The following is a 21,646-nucleotide window of genomic DNA, read 5'->3' as shown; positions in this document are numbered from 1 at the left end:
CACTAATCTCCAGGATATATAAAGAACTCAAAAAACAACACCAAAAATACAAACAACCCAATCAATAAATGGGCTAAGGAACTGAACAGATACTTCTCAGAAGAAGATATACATTAAATCAACAAATATTGGAAAAACTGTTCAACATTTCTAATAATTAGAGAAATGCAAATCAAAATTACTCCAAGATTTCATCTCACTCCCTTCAGAATGGCAGTTATCAAGAATACAGACAACAATAAGTGTTGGTGAGGATGTGAGGGAAAATATACACTCATACATTGCTGATGTGACTGCAAATTGGTGCAACTAATCTGGAAAGCATTATGGAGATTCCTTAGAAAACTTGGAATGGAACCACCATTTGACCCAGCTATCCTACTCTTCAGTCTATACCCAAAGGACTTAAAATCAGCATACTATAGTAATGCAGCCACATCAATGTTTATAGCGGCTCAATTTACAATGACTAAATTGTGAAGTAACTTTGATGTCCTTCAATAGATGAATGGATAAAAAATGTGGCATATATACATAATGGAATATTACTCAGCATTAAAAGAGAATAAAATTATGGCATTTTCAGTTAAATGGATGGAGCTGGAGAATATCATGCTAAGCAAAGTAAGCCAATCCCCAAAAACTAAAGGCCAAAAGTTTTCTCTGATAAGTGGAAACTGACACATAACAGGGAGGTGGGAGACATGGGGAAAATGGAGAAACTTTGATTGGGCAAAGAGGTGGGAGAGGAGGGAGGGTGCATGGGGGTAGGAAAGATGGTGGACATATTATCCTAGGTACATGTATGAATCAAAATACATTCTGCTGTCATATATACCTAATTAAAATAAAAATAAATAAATAAAATTTAAAAAATTTAAAGCAAAAAAAATTAAAGCTCAGGCTAGCTATTTTACCAGAGAGGATATATAAAGAATCCTCTTGGGATAGCAATGAAATTTATTCATTGACCTTAACTACTTCTCCAAAGATGATCAGTAAATTGGATCAGTACTTGGAAAATCATGCCCTAGTGCATTGTTGAAAACCATACCTAATTCAGTCAGCAATTAGTGGAGTTCAACAGCTGGGTGTGGTCATGAAAGACATAGTCAAAAAGAGCCCTAAAAACCTCACTGCCATTTCAGGGTGTTTGTGCTCATGCCTAGGCTCACACCCTCTGAGGACTATCACAGGCTTCACACCGCAAGGGAACCAGAGTTTACTAAAATATTTGAGCTGGTTGCTAAACAATAAACTAGCAAATATTCAAAAAAGTACTAGCTGGAAACTTCTAAATATAATGAAAAATATTATATATTCACGGAGCTTAAGGAAAACCAACTGAGATAAACACAAAGATATCCATATAAAAACATATCAGTAAAAATGCTGAAAGTCAAAGATAAGGAGAAAATCCTGGGATCAATAAGAGAAAATCATCTAAAACTAACTAGAGAGGCCCAATAGGATAACAGCATTTTATAAAAAAATGATTACATAAAAATATTACATCAAAAAATCAGGCTACAAAAGCAAAAAAAAAAAAAAACTAACAGGACTATATTAAACAAAAAAGGTCTGCACAGTAGAGGAAACAACAAAATGGAAAGGAGCAAAGGAGAGGGATTGAAAGGGAGAGAGGAGGGAAGGGAAAAGGGAAGAATGGTGGAATGAAATTGACCAAATCTTATGTGCATGTAAGAGTATATCACAGTGAATTTCACCTTTATGTTTACCTATAAAGCACTAATTTAAAAAAAAACTATAAGCAAATAGAAGGAAGACCAGTAAAGTAAAATGAACGTGGGAAGGGAGGACAGGAGAAAAAGGAAATTATTAGAGATCTTATTGAAGCAAATTATATTCCAAAGTTGCAAGAATTATGTCAAAATGAATGCTATATTATGCATAACTATAATTCACTAATTTACAAAATGAAGAAAACCACGAGATAACTCCTGACCCATACACAATATCTATCATAAAAAACACAACCTATAGCAAGTGTTGGAAATGTTGTGAAGGGAACCCTGTATGCTGTTGGTGGGAATATAAATAAGTACAGGTATAACAAAGACTTAGAGGTAGGTTGCTTTGCTAAAAACATTGACTCTTCATTTGAACCTGCAAATGTCCAATGGGTAATGGAAAACAGGGGAAAAAGTGGCATCTTCATTTTGCATTTGTCTCCTTTGCTCTGAGTTACCTTGAATTCCAGAAGCAAGTCCGATAGATATACATCTAGTGATGAGCTGAAACTATCCCCCAGGAAACAGCAACTTTCTTATCACCAACAAGGTCCTACCTGACCAGTCCTGAGATCATGATCAGCTTGGGCAAGACTACTTGACTCTATATTTCTGTTCCCCCTCTCTATGTAATGTGGATGCTCACACTAGTATCCCAGAAATGCTGGTCACTTTTGTCTTCCTTGTATAGCTGTACCTACTAAAAAATTCCTTTCCCTCTTGTCACCATTACTTTTTCCATTTGGTTTATGGGGTGAGTGCCCAGACCTGATTTTTTGGGACCCCCTGAATTGGGCCTCTGATCTAAGACTCTGGTAACACAGCCATTATGGAAAATAGTATGGAAGTTTAAAATAGAACTGCCATATGACCAAGCAATCCCTCTTTTGGGTATATATCCCAGGAAAATGAAATCATCACCTTGTAAATATCTACACTCTCATGTCCATGATAGCACTATTCACAATAGCCAAAATATTGAATCAACCTAAGTATTCATCAAAAGATGTATGATTAGCAAAATGTGCTTAAATACATAATGAAATGATATTTAGCCTTTAAAAAAGGACATCCTGTCATTTGGAACAACATAGATGAACCTAGAGGATATTATGTCAAGTGAAATAAGTCAGATATGAAAAGCCAAATATGGCATGACCTCATTTATATGTGGATTCTAAAAGCATTAAACTCATAGAAGTAAAGAGCACAACGATGGCTATCAGAGGCTTGTGGGGTAAGAAAAGCTGAGCAAAGGTTCAGTTAGATGTGAGCAATAAGCTTTGTTTCTTATCACACACTGAATGTTGACTATTATATATTTCAAAATTACTAAAAACGTATATCTTAAATGCTTTAGCTTGAATTAATCATTCCACTGTAAACATATCAAAACATTACACTGTATCCCTTAAAACACACAATTATTATTTTTCAATTAAAATCAACTTAAGAAAGAATATACTTAGAGGAGTAGATTTGAAATGTTCTCACCACAAGAAAAGATAAATATATGAGATATTGAATATATTAACAAGCTTAACTAAACCATTCCACCATGTATATCAAACCATCAAGCTATACATTTAAATATACATATAATTTTTTTCAATTAAAAAATAAAAATAATACATCAGAATTTAAGGGCATAGCTAGAGTAGTGCTTTTAGGGAATGATTAGTTTTCAATACTTATTTAGAAATGAGGAGAAACCTAAAAGCTGTGAATTAAGGCTTCTAAGAGATGAGAAATATAAAGGAAATTATAATCAAAACATCAATGAAAGAGAAAATAGTCAGCAATACAGAAAATTCATAAAGATAAACTTTAGTCCCTTGAAATGATCATCAAAGAGAATTCACTTTGTTAGAGATAATTTTACCTCAGTAATGTTATATATTTATATTCATGCAGATGAGTTTTTCTTTTATTTGGCGACTGAGTCTGGTAACTGGTAGTCACATATCAACACATAATTTTGAGGACCTAATTTTCAATGTTCCTAGAGTTCATCTTAAGCACTCACCTTCTTATATTTCTTGTAGATAGCAAAGTAAACATGTTTATTGAGAAATGTTCTCAATTTCCACAAAGTGTTATCACAAAGGAAAATGAAGAGAATAAAAAGACAGCCAGCAATACTCATTATAATCAAATGCTTTCCAATTGTATGCTCTTCCAAAGAATAAATATTCTTCTCAGTATCTGGGAATAGTGAGAGAGAATGCTAATCATACTGACACCATGAACAGACGAAGAGAACAACAAAGAAGAAGAAATACAGGATAAAATGAAGTACTAGGCTAAACTAAGACAAAGTATTTAGAGTGTAAGAAGCGATTATCCTTGAACTTTATAAAGAACAGTATCATAATCTATGTTGTCTACGAGAATCTGTTTCTCCTTATGTTATCATCTCTAAAATTCTCAAATGTAAAATGAAATTCAAACAATAATAAACAGTACTCCATCTAACTAGTATCAATGTTGTTAACATTTTGCCATATTAGCTCCCATACCTTTAAACTGGCATATTTGTAAGTTGCCTCTATGGTTCTTAAAAAATGATTTTGTTATATGTTTTGTTTTTAATCTTTTTTTTGTATTCTTATACTAGTTTTTCTTGAAAACTAGCTGCCTCCTTGGTTTTTGAATTGTGAGTTTTCATGGAATTCTATGTTTTGATGATGATATATTTGGAACAAAGACAGATTATGAAAGCTATTTTATTGGTAAAATGAAATGCAGTTTCTTTATAAATGTCTGTTTTTCTGAAGTGTGTAATTGAGAGGTGGTGGAGATGGTGGAGATAGTGGAGGTGGTAGAGGAGTAGATAACTGTTTTCTGATTCAATAACAGGCTCTTTGTTCTGCAGTATCCTTAACTTATTTGTTTCCTGCTTCGTAGATAAGATCAAGGTTCCAAGGGCCAATAATTGCTTTTCAAACTTTTTCATTTTTTTCCCTTGGATGTTTTCTCTTCCCATGAATGAAACTTTTTCTCAAACTAATGAAACATCAAATCACAGATGCTAGACATTCAGAGTATCTAATCAGGAAAAAATATTGATATACCAAACCACATGGACAATAAATGATGTAGGAACCCATCTTATGATATTAGAAAACTGATCTCCCAAGTGTAAAATGTAGAAGAAAATGAAAACTAATATAACTAAATAAATTAGAAAACAAACACACAATAAAAAGAACTAACAAAGCTGAAAACTTTCTTTTTTGGAAAAGACTAATAAAACTGACAAACTTCTGTTAAGATTGCTCAAGAAAAAAGGCAAGTGGCAAAATTCAGGAATATTATGCATTAAAATGGGGATATCACTATCAATAATACAGATGTTAAAAATGTTCTAAGATGTTTTGAACAAATTTACTCCAATTAATTTGAAAATTTAGATGTAATGAATGATCCTACCAAAACTTTTGCCTCATAAAATACTCAATAATTCTATCTTTATTCTTAGATCAATCGATAGTTTAAAAACCTTCCCCAAAAACAATCTCCATACACAATTTCCACAAGTGAATTCCATCATTTAACAAAAATAACACCAATCCTCCTCCACAAAATTTAAAATTTTTTAATTTGTTCTTTTTAGTTACACATGATACTAGAATGTGTTTTGACATATCTTACATACATGGCGAATAACTTCCATTTTGAGGTTGTACATAATGTACAGTTATGCTGGTTGTGTATTCATATATGAACATAAGAAAGTTATGTCTAATTTATTCTCTTTCCCATTCCCACCCCCCACCTTTCCCTCTGTTCCCCCCATCCAATTCAGTAAGCCTCCAAGAACAAACCCTGTCTCCCCATTGTGAGTTAGAATCCATATATCAGAGACAACATTCAGGTTTTGGTTTTGGGGATTGCCTTATTTTACTTAGCATGATTGCCTTCAATTCCATCCATTTACCAGCAAATGCCATAATTTCATTCTTCTTTATGGCAGAGTTACATTCCATTGTGTATTTATACCACATTTTCTTTATCCATTCATCTATTGTAGGGCACCTGTGTTGGTTTCATAGCTTAGCTATTGTAAATTGAGCTGCAATGAACATTCCACAAAATTTTTGACCAAATAAAAACTTCTTAAATATTTTTTATTCCATAACTTTATAAATATTTTACAAAACAAAACAAATCTACCTGAAATTACATCTATGTAATTTTTTTATGGACATAGATGTAAGAATCCTTACTAATAGTAGCAAGCAGTCTGATGTATAACAATTTATACATCATAACACTGTTTGGTTTATTCAGTTTATCATATGACTAATAATTATTTGCCATTACAAATTCAGGCTAAGTAATTCACTATGTAATTCAATAGAATATATATGTAATTCAACAGAGCAAAGAAGAAAAATCATTCACTCACTTCAATACAAGCAGTAACAAGTATCTGATAAAGTTGTACACTTTTTCGTGATTTAAAAAACCAAACATGGAAAAAAAAGGAACTCCTTAAATTTATAAAGTTTCTATAATAAACATCATACTTAATGCTAAAATATTACAATGTTAACTCTGATATTGGAATGAAAATGGAGGTCTGTTGTCACTTTGATTCAATTTAACTATTGTATCTGTTGGGAGTCACCCTGGCTCCAAAGACTAACTTCCCCATCCCCCAAGAGAGCCATCCAATGGTGAGCCCTGCTGGCTCACATGATCCATACCCACCAATCAGACTAGCCCTGCTGGCTCACATGATCCTTACCCACCAATCAGAAAACATCCCCGTACCAACTGTCAAACCATTAAACTGTTAAACTGTCATAACTGTCAAACCACCCCTGGCTCTATAAATATGCAGAGCTGTTCCTCAATAAACAGGCATTTTCTCTGATGATGAGCCTTGTTCATTCTTTCAGTATCTGTCTGACAAAGCAGTAAATCAAGAACAAGAAACATCTATAATATGGATTGGAAAAGAAATACACTATTTGTATGTGTATATGCTTTGAATACATTAATTAAAGTAATCTACATTAAATTATTAAAATAAAATAATTTAGCAAATACAACATGCAAAAATGAACTCTGAGCTGTATTCTCTATATCAGCACTAAATTAAAAACTGATATTTCAAAAAGTGATACTAGGCTGGGGTTGTGGCTCAGTAGTAGAGTGTCACCTAGCACAGGCAAGGCCCTATGTTCAATCCTCAGCACCATATAAAAATAAATAAATAAAATAAAGGTATTGTGTCCAACTGAAAAGGTTAAGAATGTAAGAATTAAGTTCTGTTTTCCTGGAACCTGAAACTCATGTAGAAGTTGAAAACAACTCCCGGAAATGCCCACTAAATGTATGTTGAAATCTCCCCTGACCATCTGGTTGCTCTATGAAAACAACCCCTCCCAGAAACCGTGCAATGATTGGCTATGCTGTATGTGAAGTCCCTGTCCTCTCCAAGGAAAGTATATAAGCTCTGCTTAAGCTGTTCCCGGGGCTCTCTGCTCTATTCAAGTGAGCTCTGAGCCCCAGCATTCTGGACCCCCAATAAACCCTTTGCTGTTGCATGAGACAGTCTCTTGGTGGTCTCTTCCTCCAACGCTCGCCCGACCTTTACACAACTACAACTAAAAAATAAATATTTAAAAAAGTTATACTAATAGATGGTTGATTATTAGTAGCTCTTATTCTCTACCTGATAATTATTTTAAAATTACCTTGATATGCTTTTGAAGTTTTACTATATTTTAGAAGTTTTCCTTGGCTTGAAAAATGACACATGTACCAAACATGTGTCCTCTCTCCTTGAATGAACAACAGGTTTATACATGTTTTGTGGTCTGAACCCGAGGTTAATTTCATAGATATTTATACAGATCCTCAAGATACTTACTTTCTTTACTACAATTTAAGAATTTGTGAATATTCTTTTTTTGGGTGCACAGTATCTTCATATGGTAGATAACAGTATAGTCACTAATGCATTTCCCAAGGTTATAATTGGGAAAGAGCAGAAATGAATTACGTATGAATTTTCTGGTGCCATTAGACAAGTTAGTTGATGTTCCTAAAATTATGATAAAAGTAGGTTACATAATAGAAAATAAACTATCCCTAAGATAAAAAATCCCCCAGTAATGATCCAACCAAACTCAGGAAATTAAAAACCAGATTATCTTTGAAGAACAGTAATTACTTCCTAATAAGTTTTTTAAATAGTTTATACTTGGTGATAAGAGGTTTTGCTGATAATTACAGAATTCTGATTTTTTTTGGTGAAGTATGGCCATCTAGGCTTTTGTTTTCTTTATGGACATAAATTTGAACCATTGGTCACTTGAATGCTTGTAGTACAATTCAAATTTTCTAATTCTTCTTAAATTAGTAAACTGCATCTTTATAAAAGTGTAACAGTTTTGTTAGTCTGGCTTAGTTAGTACTCTCTATTGTATATTCACATTGTGGAATGGTCAAATCAGAGTTGTGTGTGTGTGTGTGTGTGTGTGTGTGTGTGTGTTGGGGAGCAGTTCTGGGGATTGAATTCAGAGGCCCTCTGCCACTAAACCATACCTCAGACCCCTTTATTTTGTCTTGAGACAGGGTCTCTTTAAGTTGCTGAGGATGGTCTGGAACTTGTGATCTGCCTGCTTCAGCCTCCTTAGTCCCTGGGATTACAGGTGTACAACACCCTGGCCAGCTATATATATTCACTTTCTATTTGGTTAATATTTATTTTTTAAAAAAATTTTTAATTGATTTTTAAAAAAATAAATGACAGCAGAATGTATTATAATTCTTATTACACATATACAGCACAATTTTTCATATGTCTCATTGTATATAAAGTATGTTCACACCAATTCATGTCTTCATATATGTACTTTGGATAATGATGACCATCACATTCCACCATCCTTGCTAACTCCCTATTTTTTAATGTTCACCATTCTTTCTTTGAATATGCAATGCTGGGTGTTTTTCCCAACTTTTAAAATTTATCGATTAGTTAAGGCTATACAATTTCTTACTTTAGCTATAGCATAATTATATTATTTTTCAATTCTAAATATTTCTTCTATTGATAAATCACTTGAGTTTTATTTTTATGAGTATTTTTGTAGCATAGTGCTTGCCATTCTTTTACTTTCTATATCTTTATTTTTTTACTGTGCCTCCCATAAGTAGCATGAAGCTGGGGGCTTGTTGCCAACGTGGGGGTTGGGGAAGTCCAGAATGGCAGTCTTGCCATTTATTTAATGAGCATGTTTTGCTTTTATTTGACTTTATTAATTTTGTAGGTTGTTATTATCATATTATTTATTTATTTATTCATATTTTTCTACTTTATTTTTATCCATTCTTTGTAGTTTAGATGTGATTTAGTTTTTTAAATTATTTTTTCTTCTGCATTGGTCATTTATGTTTTAAAGTTAAACTTTAAAAAATATTCCTTTGTGGTTACATTGAATATTTAAACATGCCTATTCAACTTTTTTCTCTGGCTGCCTCAGAAGTCTTCTCTTTAACCTTGATGTTCTGAAGTCGTATGATATTGTATCCAATGAGTTGCCTTTTGCCACTGAAGATTTGTTTGTAAACAACTGTGTACAATCTTAGCCAGTGTCTTTTTTAACACTACATCTTTGTGTTCTGTTATTACTTTCTGAACTCTATTGGAACTTCTCTCTCTGTCTTCCATGGATTTTATATTTTTCTCATATTTTTATATTTTTATCTCATGGGACATTTTAAGTGTATTTCTTTTGTATTCATCTTTAAAAAAATTTTGTTTTAGTTGTTGATAGACTTTTATTTTATTTGTTTATATGTGGTGCTGAGAATCGAACCCAGTGCCTCACACATGCCAGGCAAATGCACTACCACTGAGCCCTAGCTCTAGTCCCTTTCGTATTCATCTTTAATCCACCAATTCTCACTTACACTGTGTATAATATTCTGATACTTTGGACTATTTTTTTAATTTTTAGCTTAATTTCAAATTGACCAATAATAATTATATATATTAAATGTAAAGTTTTGACATGTATATACATTGTGGAATGATCAAATCAGAATGATTATCATATCCATCACCTCAAATTTTTTTTTGGTAAGAGATTTAAAATCTTCTATTTTAGGTATTTACAAATATGCATTATTATGAGCTATAGTCACCTTGCTGTGTAATGTAACCCTAGAACTTATTCCTCCTATCTAAATGTAACTTTGTCCCTGAATTTTTCTATGTTATTAAATCTTTTCATTTTTCCAAGACTCTATTTATAATTGTTTTGGGTTGTGTTTGTTTACTTTTCATATTTCCAAGACTGTCATTAATACAGGGAATTTTTTTTGTAACAAGCAAAGGGTTAGGGAAATGAGATGGGAAGCCTGTGCCTGTGGAACTCTGCAAAAACAGGTTGGTATGGACAGTATGACCTAGTTCAAGTTCATATTTATAAGGAAATTAAGCCAAAGTATATATGCAAATCTCATGATCAGAGCAGGCAAGTGAGGAAATACAAATTTAAGAATCCTGCAGAAACTAGGAAAGGAAGGAAGAAAGACTGGCATGTATGTATGTATGTGTATATATATATATATATATATATATATATATATATATATATATTTATAGTTATAGTTATATAGCTATATATATATATATATATATATATTTATAGTTATAGTTATATAGCTATATATTATATATATAAATAAGTGTATATGTATGTCAGGTGAATACACAATTTTTTATCTTTCTGAAAATTATTATTCTCTTGTTCAGATTCTTGTGCCTTTTCATTGAATTAATGAGGAAGTGTCACACCATAGAACATTCCCTGAATTGAATTGTAGGTCTTCCCCCCAAACTCAAGATTCTTCTCAATTCATCCCTCACTCCTAAATACCACAATATCAAGAGATAATATTTTTAAAGATAGTAATACTCTAATATATTTGAGATATAATTTCTTCTAACTTTCTGAAAACTGGCCTCTATAAGAAGAAAAGATTTTCTTTCTTTATCTTTCTTTCTTCTTTCTTTCTTTCTTTTTTTCTTTCTTTCTTTCTTTTTCTCTCTTTCTCTCTCTTTCTTTCTTTCTTGAAAATGAGTTTCAGGGACTAATACACCTAAAATCTCCCAAAACAGATTATTTAAGTCATGTGCTAGAGCTACTGAGTTGGGGATAGAGAGGAGGCATCATATCCAAGGACCTGCAGCTCAGTTTCAAAACCATTACTTCAATATGAGGATACTAAATGAGGCACAATGCTTGAAATATCACAGGCACTCCTAATAAGATTATTATAGACTTACATTAAGTGCAGGATTTTTAAAAAAACCTAGAACTTAATTGTCTACTAACGTCCTTATGTATCTGTAAATCAATTGCTCATTTATTGACTGCTGTGTTCTGGGGAAGGGGAAAATTTGTGAAGTCCTTTCTTACCGTCTCTTAATATTCCATCTATGAAGACAGTAAAAGTGCCCGAGACGAAGTTGAACAGAATAAGTTTGATATAGGCAGAAGAACTTCTAGAAAACAGGAAGCTCATCAGGTACATGAGGGGAATGGCAGACCAGCCATACAGTGTGAGTATGAGCATTGTTTCCAGTAAGTGGTAATCCATGACATAAATATCAACTTTGCAGTATTTGAACACTCCCTGAAATATAGAGGGGACAAAGGCAAAGGTAAAGAGCAAGTAAAAAAGGAAATCAGGTCAAAATATTCAAAGAAGGAAAGAGCAAAGCTTGCCTTTATTTAGCATGGTAGTACTTATTTAGTCAATCTTCCTTTTTTTCTTATTTTTAGTTATATATGACAGTAGAATTTATTTTGGCAAATTACACATACATATTATATGTACATAGAATATATAGCTTATTCTATTTGGGATCCCACTCCTGTAGTTGTACATGATGCAGAGTTACTCTGGTCATATATTCAAATACAAGACTAGGAAAGTGATATCCAATTAATTCTACTGTCTTTCCCCACTTCCCTTCACTCTCACTTCTTTTTATTTCCCTTTGTCTAATCCAATGAATTTCTATTATTGCCTTCCCCAATCTCCCTTGTTTTGGGTTAGCATCCACAAATCAGCAAGTACATTCAGCCTTTGGTTTTTTGGTCTTTGTGCTACTGCAAAGAAAAATTATTTTCTGCTAATGAAGGATACAGGAGTTATTTTCTTTCTAATGACATCTACCATGAAATTTTGCAATGTTTTATAAGATATTGAACACAGATAGTTTATTGGAAGATCTAGATTTATGAAACCATTAGGATAGGAATGTTCCGTGTGGTATGGAAGGAAAATAAACCCTACTCACCAATAATAAAAAACAGGAAAATAAGAAGATGATGAAATCACACACTAGAGCAGAAAACCAGTACACAATGACAGAGACCCCACTCACAAACTGGATGTGCTTGGCCTTACTGATTCTTTCAGTCACTGTCAGGAGGGAAAAGCTACTGATTAAAAGAGCTATGCCCAGCTGCATATCCAAAAACACCTCTTGTCCATTTATAGTCCTACAGAAGGAATAAAAGTGTAGCAGAAAATCAACAAAGCAGGAAATACAGATTTCTATCAACAACTATTTTTATCATGTAAATGTATTTTAAAGTTTAAGAGTCAATTCCAATGAAAATAAAAACATACCCTTCAATGACTTTATTGTCAGGGCGTGGCTGAGGTTTATTGAAGACTGTTAAGGAAGCATTAGCACCAGAGAGTGACATGAAAAGAATGTTGTCTAACACTGCCAGGGACAGGGATGGTGAATGGTATGCTTCATTGTTGAAAAAAACAGTAAATACTGTTTCATCTGTCTTCACTTCCACGGAAAATGCAATAATGCATAAACTATTACACTCTTTATTTTCCATCAAGTAATCCAGAAGATTACCTAGGATAAGGAAACAACATTGGTTAGTGCATTCACAACACTTAAAATATGTCAAGAAGAACAACAAATAATTTTCTCATAACTTTAAAATTTTCTCATAATAATTATTGCAAACATTTGCTGTTATCTTTAAACATTTTATTCCATCATTAAATTTCAAGCTATTACTTCATAGCCTATAACCTAAACTACTACTTCACTGAGAAAACACATGCAACATGGTATAGACTCTCAATTTTTCTGTCTTAAACTGATTTTAAATACTTCATTTTATAACTTTACCGTTCAGCTGACAAATCCTTCCTCTGAAAAAACAGGAAAACTGAATAAAACAATTTTTAAAATCATTTTTTGAGGGCATTAGAGATCTAAAAGAATAATCAAGACCCTTAGAAGAATGAAAATACACTGTGGTGAGTTCAACATTTTTTTCCCTTTGAGAACCTTATAGTTTTATAAATGATGAAAGTACCTTGATAAATCTTCAGGCTCTTGATGGGGCTTAAAAGGCTTATACTCTAACAGTAAGAAAGAAACAGACTAATTCTTATTTTATTTTATTTTTATTAGTTCTAATCAGTTATACAAGACAGTAGAAAGCTCTTTGATTCATTGTATACAAATAGAGAAGAATTTTTCACTTCTCTGGTTGTACATGAAATAGAGTCACACCATTTGTGCAATCATACATGTACCTGGGGTAATGATATCCATCTCATTCCACCATCTTTCCTACCCCCATATCCCCTCCTCCCCTCCCCTTTGCCTCATCCAAAATTCCTCCACTTACCCCATACCCCTCCCCATTATGGATTAGCATCCACTTATCAGAGAAAACGTTTGGCCCCTGGTTTTTTGGGATTGACTTACTTTGTTTAGTATGACATTCTCCAACTCCACCCATTTACCTGCAAATGCCATAATTTTATTCTCTTTTAATGCTGAGTAATATTCCATTATGTATATATACCACAGTTTCTTTATCCGTTCATTTATTGAAGGGCATCTAGGTTGCTTCCACAATTTAGCTATTGTGAATTGTGCTGTTACAAAAATTGATGTGGCCATGTCACTGCAATATGCTGATTTTAAGTCCATTGGGTACAATCCAAGGAGTGGGATATCTGGGTCAAATGGTTGCTCCATTCCATGTTTTCTGAGGAATCTCCATACTGCTTTCCAGATTGTCTGCACCAATTTGTAGTCCCACTAGCAATGCCTGAGAGTACCTTTTCCCCTACAGCCTTGCCAATACTTATTGTTGCTTGTATTCTTAATAGCTGCTATTCTGACTGGAGTGAGATGAAATCCTTTACTTTAGAGAACATTTTCAATATATTTTCACCTGAATATATTTTTATTTTTATTGCACATTTTTCTACAACTAATATCAACTAATCATCAGGGTAACAGCATAAATAAGTAAGAATAAAATGTATTTCATTATAATAGAATAAGTGTACATACATTAACTTAAAAATATTATAGCATTTACATTCATCCAAAAAATTAAATATTTAGATATAAATCTCTTTTATTTTTGCTAGAGATGATGAACATTTGATAATGATATTCACACTACTCAAATATTTTCATTGATTTGGAACTGAAATTTCCCACTTGTGAAAAAAGGAAAATTGATAGCTTGATATAATAATTATTAGACTCAAAATATTTTAATATTCTTAAATGTTATTGTATTTGCTCAAAGTCAAGTTTATCAAATTGTTACTCCCAATGTTTCAATAATAATATCTGTACAAATATCACTATAGTTTACAAAGGGAAAAAACTGAAAGAGAGAGAAAAAAAAACACAAAATAGGCTGACTAACCTGCAGGCTGTTTGTTAACCTAAAGGAGCACTGTCCATCAAATAGCACTTAAAGAAAAATATAATATTTAGGAGGAAACACTTACATTTGAAAGAAAGGAGTCTTTATGTTCAGAGGGATAACATGACACGGTAAGGGGTGAGTTTGTAGATGCAAGGTAGATCAAGTTAAAGTCAAGTCTACTACTAACAGTCTCTTTCTCTCATATACATACACATATGGAAAAGTACACATATGTATACATATGTATATATGTACTTTGACATCTTTTACTTTTTTATTAGAAATGAACAACAAATGCCTGTAGACAGCCCACAGCCAAAGTGCATTCACTAACAATTTTTTCAAGACCAGTAGCCTTCAAGAGGGCATTTGTAAAGTTAAATTGCTTTTATGATATTAGTGACTAGCAAGAAAAGAATGGAGGAAGTAGTCAAATATTACAGTTAAGATTCTTCTTTGGAAGTGATACAGCAGATCATCTAAGAGAATTTATTTTTCTTAACAGGTCTTACCTGATACTTCCTTAAGTTTGTGATTTTTAGATTTTAGCATACTCTCAAGATGTTCTAACAGACTTGTAGTCAAATTAGAACTTCCAGAAATATAAAAAGGCACAATGGTTTGACCATATTGATCCAAATCCATTTGCCTGGCCATTTCATCATGATGCACAAGGTAATTGGACTGAAAGAAAACAAATGTGGAAACTACAAGTCCCAGAATCTGTATCAACGTTATCTTCCAGTTGCGCCAACTGAATATCAACTTTTTCATGAACATGGCATGGAACTGCTGACAGTAGAGGGATATCTAAAGAAAATATAGACATAATATTACAGTAGTCATAGACCTAACCAGATCATTAATATTGAAGTTCACTAAGATTGATGCTTAGAAAATTTATGACAAAACAGTTTTATATCATAAATACCATGACAGTAGAAATATATAAAGTTTGTATAAACATTTGAAAAAGAACCTAAGCATAATATTATAGTACACAATAATATGATCAATCTTTTGTTTGTATAAGGCTGAGGACAACGAATTATGGGCTGTTTTTGTAAACCTTTTATTGGAACACAAGCTATGCCCATTTATTCCTGTATTATCATAGTTGTTATAATTACTCTGACTACAATGCCCATAAGGCCTTCAACATTTATTATTTCTTTACATTGAGTTTGCTGACTTCTGCTACAAGATAGTCAAGAAAATGCTTAAGGTTAAATGTCTTACTGTAACACTTAAGATCTCAACAGGATGATTTTTCTCAGATTTCTGATACCATGAAAATGAGCATGTTTCATAGAAGGAAAAGACAAATTAGAAAGGCAATGAAAGAAATCTTTGGCAACTCAAAAGACCCATACTGAGGATTGTACTGATTGAGGAATGGTTTCCTACCTTGTGACAAAGCCCTCTGCAAAACTTGAAATAGTTGTATAGGGTTAGCTATTAAAAAATAATGCTCACTATTACACTCTTACTCTAGCTTCAATGAACTAATAAATTTTTGAATTACCTATTTGGAAAAAAAATCTAAAAAGAACCCCAAAAGAATTAAGTAATAATGATAGTAAAAGTAAACATACAATATATTTTTCTAGAACCTATTACTTCAGCATTCCACTACCCTTGCTAATTAGGTTATCATGCAGACAGCTCTGGTTGGTTCTTGTATGGCTGAAAACTCCATACTTTGGTACAAGTATTAAAACAAAATATACCTCTTATGTCCCAAACAAATATACACTAGTTTTCTTAGTAAAGTTCTTACCCCAGTATTAAACATAATAATTTCATTCAGGGTGGAAGAATGTGCTCTCTCAACATTACTTGATATATTCTTATTCTGGCTCATGATGGAGATTTTGCTTTTCTGGGGGAAAGACTGTTTAGCTTGGATATGACTTTCTGAAACTTCCATGTGACCAACCCTACATAAAAGAAAAAAAAACAAAGATATTAATTTTCATCTTATTGTGGTTTGAATCTGGAATCTCTCCCAATGCCTTTTTTCCCTCTTTTCTTGTTTTGTTTTATTGATTTTATTTATTTTAATACATGACAGTGGAATGCACTACAGTTCTTATTACACATATAGAGTACATTTTTTCATATCTTTGTATATAGAGTATGTTCACACCAATTCATGCCTTTATACATGTATTTCATTTTTTTTCACTACAATTCTTATTACACATATATACCAAAATTTTTCATATCCATTTATATATAAAGTATGTCGACACCCAATTTGAGTCTTCATACATGTACTTTGGATAATGATGTCCATCACATTCCACTGTCATTGTTAATCCCCTGCCCCTTCCTTTTCCCTCCCACCCCTCTGCCCTATCTAGAATTCATCTATTCCTTCCATGCTCCCCTCCCTACCTTACTATAAGTCAGCCTCCTTATATCAGAGAAAACATTCAGCATTTGATTGTTTTGGGGATTGACTAACTTCACTTAGCATTATCTTCTCCAACGCCATCCATTTACCTACAAATGCCATGATTTTATTATCTTTTAATGCTGAGTAAAATTCCATTGGATATATATGCCACATTTTTTTATCCATTCTTCCACTGAAGGGCATCTAGGTTGGCTCCATAGTTTAGCTATTGTGAATTGTGCTGCTATAAACATTGATGTGGCTGTGTACCTGTAGTGTGCTGTTTTTAAGTCCTTTGGGTATAGTCTGAAGAGAGGGATAGCTGGGTCAAATGGGGTTCCATTCCCAGATTTCCAAGGAATCTCTATACTGCTTTTCATATTTGCTGTTCCAATTTGCAGTACTACCAGAAATGTGTGAGTGTACCTTTTGCCCCACATCCTCACCAACACTTATTGTTGTTTGTTTTAATGATAGCTGCCATTCTGACTGAGTGAGATGATATCTTAGAGTAGTTTTGATTTGCATTTCTCTGATTGCTAAAGATAATGAGCATTTTTTCATATATTTTTTGATTGATTGTATATCCTCTTCTGAGAAGTGTCTGTTCAGGTCTTTGGCCCATTTGTTGATTGGGTTATTTATTGTTTTGGTTTAGCTTTTTGGGTTCTTTATATATCCTAAGGATTAGTGCTCTATCTGATGTGTGAGGAGTAAACATTTGCTCCCAGGATGTAGGCTCTCTGTTCTCATAGATTGTTTCTTTTGCTGAGAAGAAAATTTTTAGTTTGATTACATCCCATTTATTGATTCTTGGTTTTAATTCTTATACTATTGGAGTCTTATTAAGGAAGTTGGGGCCTAATCCTACATGATGAAAATTAGGGCCTGCTTTTTCTTCTATTAGATGCAGAGTCTCTGGTCTAACTTCTAGGTACTTGATCCATTTTGAGTTAAGTTTTGTGCATGGTGAGAGATAGAGGTTTAACTTCATTTTGTTGCATATGGATTTCCAGTTTTCCCAGCACCATTTGTTGAAGAGGCTATCTTTTCTACAGTGCATGTTTTTGGCATCTTTGTCTAATGTAAGATAATTGTAATTTTGTGGTTTAGTCTCTGTGTCCTCTATTCTGTACCATTGGTCTATCAGTCAGTTTTGGTGCCAATACCATGCTGTTTTTGTTACTATTGCTCTGTAGTATAGTTTAAGGTCTGGTACAGCAATGCTACCTGCTTCACTCTTCCTGCTAAGGATTGCTTTAGCTATTTTGGGTTTCTAATTTTTCCAGATGAATTTCATGATTGATTTTTCTATTTCTGTGAGGAATTCCATTGGGATTTTGATCGGAATTGCATTAAATCTGTATAGTGTTTTTGGTAGTATGATCATTTTGATAATATTAATTCTGCCTATCCAAGAGAAAGGTAGACCTTTCCATCTTCTAAAGTCTTCTTTGATTTCTCTCTTTAGGGTTCTGTAGTTTTCATTGCATAGATCTTTCACCTCTTTCATTGACTGAGAATTTTTGCATCTATGTTCATTAGAGATACTGGTCTAAAGTTTTCTTTCTTTGATGTGTCTTTGCCTGGTTTTGGGATCAGGGTGATATTGGCCTCATAGAATGAGTTTGGAATTAATGCCTCTTTTTCTATTTCCTGAAATAAATTGAGGACTATTGGTATTAGTTCTTCTTTAAAGGTCTTGTAGAACTTGGCTGTGAATCCATCTGGTCGTGGGATTTTTTGGTTGATAAGCTTATGATGGCCTCTTCTATTTCCTCACTTGATATTGATCTGTTTAAATTGTGTATATCTTCCTGACTCAACCTGGGCAAATCGTATGACTTAAGAAATTTGTTGATGTCTTCAATGTCTTCTATTTTATTGGAGTATAAGATTTCAAAACAATTTCTAATTATCCTCTGTATTTCTGTAGTGTCTTTGTGATATTCCATTTTTCATCATGTATGCTGGTAATTTGAGTTCTCTCTCCTCTTCATTAGTGTAGGCTAAGGATTTGTCAATTTTATTTATTTTTTCAAAAAACCAAATTTTTGTTTTGTCAATTTTTCCAATTGTTTCTTTTGTTTTAATTTCATTGATTTCATCTCTAATTTTAATTATTTCTTGCCTTCTTCTGCTTTTGCTGCTGACTTGTTCTTCTTTTTCTAGGGCTTTGAGATATAGTGTGAGGTCATTTATTTGATGTTTTTTTTCTTCCTTTAAGGAATGAAATCCATGCAATGAATTTTCCTCTTAGTACTGCCTTCATAGTGTCTTTGAGATTTTGATATGTTGTGTCTGTGTTCTCATTTACATCTAAAAATTTTTAAATCTCCTCCTTGATGTCTTCTGTAACCCACTGTACATTCAGTAGCATATTGTTTAGTCTTCATGTGCTGCAGAAATTTTATTTTTTATTTTGTCACTGATTTCCAATTTTATTCCATTATAATCTGACAAAATGCATGGTAGTATCTCTACTTTTTTGTATTTGCTAAGATTTGCTTTATGGCATAGTATATGGTCTATTTTAGAGAAGGATCCATGTGCTGCTGAGAAGAAAGTGTATCCACTTGATGCAGGTTGAAATATTCTATATATGTCAGTTAAGTCTAAGTTATTGTGTTATTGAGTTCTATAGTTTCTTTATTCAAATTTTGTTTGGAAGATCTATCCAGTGGTGAGAGAGGTGTGTTAAAAATCACCCAAGATTATTGTGCTGTGGTCAATTTGACTCTTGAACTTGAGAAGAGTTTGTTTGATGAACATAGCTGCACCATTGTTTGGGGCATATATATTGATTATTGTTATGTCTTATTGGTGTATGGCTCCCTTGAGTAGTAAGTAATGTCCATATTTATCCCTTTTGATTAACTTTGGCTTGAAATCTACTTTATTTGATATAAGTATGGAAACCCCTGCTTGCTTCCTCAGTCCATGTGAGTGGTATGATTTTTCCCAACCTTTCACCTTCAGTCTGTGTATGTCTTTTCCTATAAATGAATTTCCTGGAGGCAGCATATTGTTGGGTCTTTCTTTTAATCTAATCTTCTAGCCTATGCCTTTTATTGGTGACTTTAAGCAATTAACATTTAAGGTTACTATTGAGACATGGTTTGTATTTTCAGCTATATTTGTTTATTTTTCTTATTTAACTTGACTTGGTTTTCTTCTTTGATTAGATTTCCTTTAGTGTACTACCTCCCTCTTCTGGTTTTTATTGTTGTTTTTCCATTTTCTCTTCATGAAATATTTTTCCAAGGATGTTTTGTAGTGCCGGTTTTCTAGGTATAAATTCTTTTAACTTTTATTTATCATGGAAGGTTTTAATTTCATCTTCAAATCTAAAGCTTAGTTTTGCTGGATACAAGATTCTTGGTTGACACACATTATCTTTCAGAGCTTGATATATATTATTCTAGGATCTTCTAGCTTTCAAGGTCTGTGGTGAAAAATCTGCCATTATCCTAATTGGTTTTCACCTATATGTAATCTGATTCCTTTCCCTTGTGCTTTTAAAATTCTCTCCTTATTCTGTATGTTGGGCATTTTCATTATAATGTGTCTTGGTGTGAATGTACTGTGATTTTGTACATTCACCATTAGGCTTCTTGAATTTGGATTTCCAATTCATTGTTCATTTTAGAAAGTTTTCTGTTATTATATACTTGAATAGATTATTCATTCCTTTGGTTTGGACCTCTATGCCTTCCTCTATTCCAATAAGTCTTTTTTTCTCTCTTTTTAAATTGTTGGTTGTTCAAAATATTACATAGTTCTTGATATATCATTTCACACTTTGATTCAAGTGGGTTATGAACTCCCAATTTTACCCCGTATACAGATTGCAGAAACACATCAGTTACACTTCCATTGATTTACATATTGCCATACTAGTGTCTGTTGTATTCTGCTGCCTTTCCTATCCTCTACTATCCCCCCTCCCCTCCCCTCCCCTACCCTCTTCTCTCTCTACCCCCCTACTGTAATTCATTTCTCCCCCTTGTATTATTTTTCCCATTCCCCTCACTTCCTCTTGTATGTAATCTTGTATAGCCCTGAGGGTCTCCTTCCATTTCCATGCAATTTCCCTTCTCTCTCGCTTTCCCTCCCACCTGTCATCCCTGTTTAATGTTAATCTTCTCATGCTCTTCGTCCCTACTCTGTTCTTAGTTACTCTCCTTATATCAAAGAAGACATTTGGCATTTGTTTTTTAGGGATTGGCTGGCTTCACTTAGCATAACCTGCTCTAATGCCATCCATTTCCCTCCAAATTCTATGATTTTGTCATTTTTTAATGCAGAGTAATACTCCATTGTGTATAAATGCCACATTTTTTTTTGTATCCATTCGTCTACTGAAGGGCATCTAGGTTGGTTCTACAGTCTTGCTATTGTGAATTGTGCTGCTATGAACATTGATGTAGCAGTGTCCCTGTACCATGCTCTTTTTAGGTCTTTAGGGAATAGACCAAGAAGGGGAATAGCTGGGTCAAATGGTGGTTCCATTCCCAGCTTTCCAAGAAATCTCCATACTGCTTTCCAAATTGGCTGCACCAATTTGCAGTCCCACCAACAATGAACAAGTGTACCCTTTTCCCCACATCCTCGCCAGCACTTGTTGTTTGACTTCCTAATGGCTGCGAATCTTACTGGAGTGAGATGGTAACTTAGGGTGGTTTTGATTTGCATTTCTCTGACTGCTAGAGATGGTGAGCATTTTTTCATGTACTTGTTGA

At 33.2% G+C, this 21,646-nt stretch overlaps 1 protein-coding gene across 1 annotated transcript in view; it reads right to left on the bottom strand.

Moving 5' to 3' along the window:
* Positions 1–21,646, bottom strand: part of LOC308652313 (phospholipid-transporting ATPase ABCA3-like) — a gene marked incomplete at both ends in the record, with an annotated part of 136,600 nt that overhangs the window by 10,904 nt on the left and 104,050 nt on the right. Inside the window, 6 exons of the mRNA XM_081300060.1 lie at positions 3,778–3,956; positions 11,198–11,414; positions 12,172–12,289; positions 12,420–12,666; positions 15,016–15,187; positions 16,284–16,443. Of these exons, the coding sequence (XP_081156186.1) occupies positions 3,778–3,956; positions 11,198–11,414; positions 12,172–12,289; positions 12,420–12,666; positions 15,016–15,187; positions 16,284–16,443 (1,093 nt within the window). The remainder of the gene's footprint in view (positions 1–3,777; positions 3,957–11,197; positions 11,415–12,171; positions 12,290–12,419; positions 12,667–15,015; positions 15,188–16,283; positions 16,444–21,646) is intronic.

This window comes from Spermophilus citellus (assembly GCF_964194105.1).
Source record: "Spermophilus citellus genome assembly, chromosome: 6".
In the NCBI taxonomy this organism is placed as follows: Eukaryota; Metazoa; Chordata; class Mammalia; order Rodentia; family Sciuridae; genus Spermophilus; species Spermophilus citellus.
The sequence above is the reverse complement of the archived record's forward strand: the minus strand, read 5'-3'. Positions and strand labels throughout refer to the sequence as shown.